General features: G+C 45.6%; 1 protein-coding gene across 1 annotated transcript in view; it reads right to left on the minus strand.

Moving 5' to 3' along the window:
- Positions 1-3,255: 3,255 nt before the first annotated feature.
- The window catches only part of LOC107109136 (kallikrein-8-like), a 7,819-nt gene continuing 6,145 nt past the window's right edge, over positions 3,256-4,929 (minus strand). The window contains exons 3-4 of the mRNA XM_015409711.1: positions 3,669-3,805; positions 3,256-3,446 (exon numbers count right to left, since the gene is read on the minus strand). Of these exons, the coding sequence (XP_015265197.1) occupies positions 3,294-3,446; positions 3,669-3,805 (290 nt within the window). The 3' untranslated portion in view covers positions 3,256-3,293. The remainder of the gene's footprint in view (positions 3,447-3,668; positions 3,806-4,929) is intronic.

The raw sequence follows: 4,929 nt of genomic DNA on the forward strand, positions 1-4,929 counted from the left end.
CCTTGCTGGACTGTGAAGAATGTGTGCCAAGGCAACGGCCATAGCTGTGGTCCTAAGTGAAGTGCCCAGTGCTGGAATATGGACTGTACCCTGTGGCCAAGGGGAAGCCTTGTGCCAAAGAAGTATGCCAAGCCAGATGTGGACCCGGGACTACAGAAGGTTTCTGCTCCTGCACCTCTGCATCCACCCAAGGACTGTGATACAGACCAACAGCCCTGACCCCCATGAACACAGATGGTAGCAGACCAGAAGAGAATCCATGTTCTGGCAGAGGACCAATGTTCCTGCACAGAAGCCATGAAGAGATCTCTTTTTCATCACGTATCACATTCCTCTCCCCCTCCTAAACCATTCTCAAACAGAGACTGTTGCCCAGCTTGAAACAAAAAGAAGTGATTAAGCCTTCCTGCCACTGAGAGGAAAAGCCAGTTTGGTGTAGTGGTTAAGTGTGCGGACTCTAATCTGGGAGAACCAGGTTTGATTCCCGACTCCTCCACTTACACCTGCTGATGTGATCTTGGGTCAGTCACAAGCTCTGGCACAGCTGTCCTTGAAAAAGAGCAGTTTCTGTCACAGCCCCACCCACCTCACACGGTGTCTGTGTTGGGGAGGGGAAGGGAAAGGAGTTTGTAAGCCGCTCTGAGACTCCAAGTGAAAAGCGGGGTATAAATCCAATCTCTCTCTCTCTCTCTCTGATCCAGATAATGCCTCTGACAAGTATCAGATTGTTAATATGAAGCACTAAATCCCTGCAGTGATTGGATCCCTCATCCCCTTCCTTTGTCTCACCCCTTTCCCCAAGAAGTGTCACTCCCTGCCGCACATCAACCCTCAATTTTATAGTGTTTTAAGAGTTTTATGATACACCAATTAGGTACATGGTACTGCTTTGTGGCTCAAGTGGTTAAGACGCTGAACTGCAGGCTGTGGAAGGTCAGTAGTTCAGCGGTTCAAGAACCGGGTGCCGCATGACGGAGTGAGCTCCCGTCTCTAGTTCCAGCTCCTGCCAACCTAGCAGTTCGAAAGCAAGAAATTGCAAGTAGATAAATAGGTACCGCTTCAGTGGGAAGGTAACAGTGTTCCGTGCGCCTTGGTGTTTAGTCATGCCGGCCACATGACCACGGAAACGTCTTCGGACAGCGCTGGCTCTTCGGCTTTGAAACGGAGATGAGCACCGCAACCCTGATTGGCTCAAGATCCATCCCCTCCCTCCTTTCTGCTCCCTTTTCGCTGCAAGATCTGTTCATCTCACCGGACAGGTAACATATCACCCCCAAACGATACTTCCAGATAATGCAAATGTCGCACATCTGCTTTTCCTAGTGCTGTATTGTGTGTGTGTGTGTGTGTTTGCTAATTGTATTGTATGGTTGAGAATTATTCAGTAAAAGACCAATTATTTTATCTCCTCATCTGTCCAACAGGCTCTGGGAATTCTGACTATGGTATACACAGGTTATGTCCCTATATTTTATGCCTATTGCCCTTTAATATTCATAATTCCCCCAAGCTATTAATAATATAAGGCAACTTGGCTAACACCTGTCACCCTTAAAGAAGCTTTGGTCAGTCTTTGACAGTAATTTCCTTGAACCTTAAACTGACTTTTTATGTTTTTTAAAAATCCAGTCATTGGAATGGCTATTTTAAGGGGAAGATGAACTGTTGGAGACTATGGAGCTCTCTCTCTTTCCTCTAAAACCACTGGTGTCAAATATGCAGTCTGTGAGCTGGAACTGGCCTGTCCACGACTCTTATCTGGCCCACAAGCAAGGGGTCATTACCTTTATTGCCAGATGACAGAGGCTGTGCATTATGTCCCTGTCTACTGTCCCAGTGCTAATGAGTAATGGGCGGTGGAAGTTGGAGGGTGGGCATCAGAGAGAGACTATAAGGAAATACAGTAAGAGTGTTAATGTTTTAAGCATGTTTGTATTTGGAGTTTTTTAAACAAATCATGAATTGGGTTCATCTGTGTCCTTTATAAAATTTATATCTCCAGTACCTGGCAGTACATTTTATACCACACGTGGCCCAGCCCGACAAAGTGACATTTATGTCAGATCCGGCCATTGTAACAAACGGGTTTGACTCCTCTTTCTTAAACCTGTCTTTTGTTTCAAGCTTTTATTACTGAGGTTTTTATTAGACTATCTACCTGACAAAAGGACCAGTAAGGTGTCTGCATAACTGTGGATATGCCCTCAGTGGGCCTCCAGGATCTCGAAATCATAGAATCATAGAATGTTAGAGTTGGAAGGGACCTTGCAGGTCATCTTGTCCAACCCCCTGCACTCTGCAGGAGCATAGCTGAAAGATAGCCCTACATACCTACAACATACCCAAAAGATGGTTGTCCAGCCTCCGCTTGAAAATGTCCAGCGAAGGAGCATCCACCACCTCCCGAGGCAGACTGTTCCACTGCTCAACCACTCTTACAGTTAGGAAGTTTCTCCTGATATTTAGCCGGTAACGACTCCCTTGTAATTTCCACCCATTAGATCTAGTCTTGCAATCCAGAGCAACTGACCATCATGAAAGAGGAGCTTCCCTCCAAGCTGGAGTAAGGGGGCAGGGGTATGTCGACATGAAAAGAAATGGCAATTAAAGTACCAGAAGGGACACAGAGAGATGTGGAAAGAGTCTCCTGCTAGCCTGTGCGAGTGCCTCTTTGTCTCCATCTTGTCCTAACATAGCATTCAAGGGCATCATAGCATCCATCATAGGACCTATTTGCTTCTTCCCTAAAGCATCCCTTTCCCAAAGGAAATAGCCAGCCCTGGCTTTTCTCCACTTCATGTGGAGTAGGAGGTGTTTCAGAAGAATCCAGCAGTTATTTTTGTTTTTGCTGGGAGCACCTGTTCAGAAACAGCTGCCTTCATCTCTGGAGGATTTGGTTTGTAACCTCCTGGCATTTTCCCAACCACCCCCCCCCGGCAGCCATTTTGTGATTTCTTCCACAGCAGCCATTTTGTGGTGGTGCCCATGCCCCTTCCTCAAAATTACCAAAGTGCCCATAGGTTCAGTGAACTTGGAGACCCCTGCTATAGTCAAACATTACACCTCACTTGGTGGCAAGCTTTGGGTGGTCCCAAGAGCAAAGAGAAGACTTTTCATTTCAAAAACAACTTTTATTATTATTTTTTTTTTAAAAAAAACATAGCAGCAGGGAAGTGCAAAAAGCACCACACAAGGGACAAGCAAACTAGGAGGAGAACAGAACAGAACAACAAACAATTTCCTACCCCCACCCCTCCCAGAGTTCATTCAGGATCTCCTGAGCCACTCATTCATCAATTGTTGCGGATAGTTTCTTGGATCCAATTCACATATTTGCAGACATTAACATAGACTCCAGGTTTATTTGGTTGTGCACATACTTGGGGACCCCAGGAGACAATCCCTTGCAGTTTCCCGTTGCAGACAAGGGGTCCACCCGAGTCACCCTGCAAGAAAGGAAAAAGACAATAACACTTCATGAGTTCTGCATATCCACTCCTGCATTATGGTCCATTGGTCAAGGTAACAGTCAACTGAGAGGTGTTCATGGAAATGTACAGGAAGTGCCCCACAAAATTCCCTGCTGGGTTGTGCTTTGATCTCTAAGGGACCTTCTTTTGGTCCTCCCTCTGCCTTCAGAAATATCCCTAGAGGAGACTATGACTCACCTGACAAGAATCTGTACCACCTTGCATCCTTCCAGCGCATACCATGTTTTCAGTGAAGTAACTAGGGTAGATGGACTGGCAAACCTGATGGTCGATGATGGAGATTTTTGCACAGTGCAAGTCATTGGGAAAATTCACTGCAAAGAAACACATGGGTCAGAGAAGAAGCTTTCTTAGTGGGAGAGCAGGCCATTGCAACTGACTCATTTGCTCAGCAATGACCGCCTTTGTCTCTTTTGTGGTCCATAATAGATAGGATCCTTAGTCGTGCCAAACAATATGGATCTTTGAGGCTTAGACAAAGATGATGGAGGTAGATAGCAGAGGTTCATAAAATTGTGCGTGTGGTAGAGAAAGTGGATCATCAGACAGAGAACCTGCTTTGTTACACATAACATCTCAGGTCCAGCCCCTGGCACCTCCAATAATCGAGTCCTAGGGGGAAAGACCTTTCTCTGCCTGAGATGATAAGAGAGCTGCTGCCAGGCTGGGTGGACAGACACTAAGCTAGATGAAAGAATGGTCTGAAACAATACAAGGCAAACAACAAGAGAAAGTTTTTTCCTTCCTTTCTTCCAGTAGGCTACCAAACAGAAACTGATCAGCAGTAGATTCAGGACAGGCTGTGGAAGCCATGTTCTGTCACTAATTTCTGGAATTTCCAGCCATGAGGTGTAGTAATGAACACTGGCTTAGAGGCTTTAAAAGAGCTGTAGACAAATTAAGCATCTTACTGTTGTCCGAATTGATTTCCAGTTCTGTATTCCCAGGCTTACTACATTGTTTTTAGAGGCCTTTGCTCTCTGGCTGAATTGCTTTTTTATTTTATTTTTTTAAATTGGCCTTGAGTCCCGGGGGAATAGCAGACTGTTATGTATTGAGGCTAAGCCTCTCCTCTAGCTGTAACTAGAATGGGCTGAGCTTGCTTCTCTAAGACAATAACTTGCCTGGATCCAGGTGCTAACCTATAGATAAGCAGTGTAATGTAAATAGCCTATCACTGGGAGTGGGTGTGTGTTGGGTGTGGTGTAAACTGGCTGAGCTTGTTCCATCAGAACAATAGCTGGCCAGGATCCTGGAATGGACCTATAGTGTAGTATAGTTGTAATGTAAATAGCCAATTGTTGGTGGTGGGGTGGGCTGGGGTGTGGTCTTTGCATGTTTTATACACAGGGCAGCAAGGCCAGGTTTTCAGTGCTGTAGTTTGCTGAAATCACTGAATAAACTAGAGCTGATCACTGCAAGGCAGTATTTTACACAG

This window comes from Gekko japonicus, unplaced genomic scaffold (genome assembly GCF_001447785.1).
Source record: "Gekko japonicus isolate JY-2015 unplaced genomic scaffold, Gekko_japonicus_V1.1 scaffold3510, whole genome shotgun sequence".
NCBI lineage: Eukaryota > Metazoa > Chordata > Lepidosauria > Squamata > Gekkonidae > Gekko > Gekko japonicus.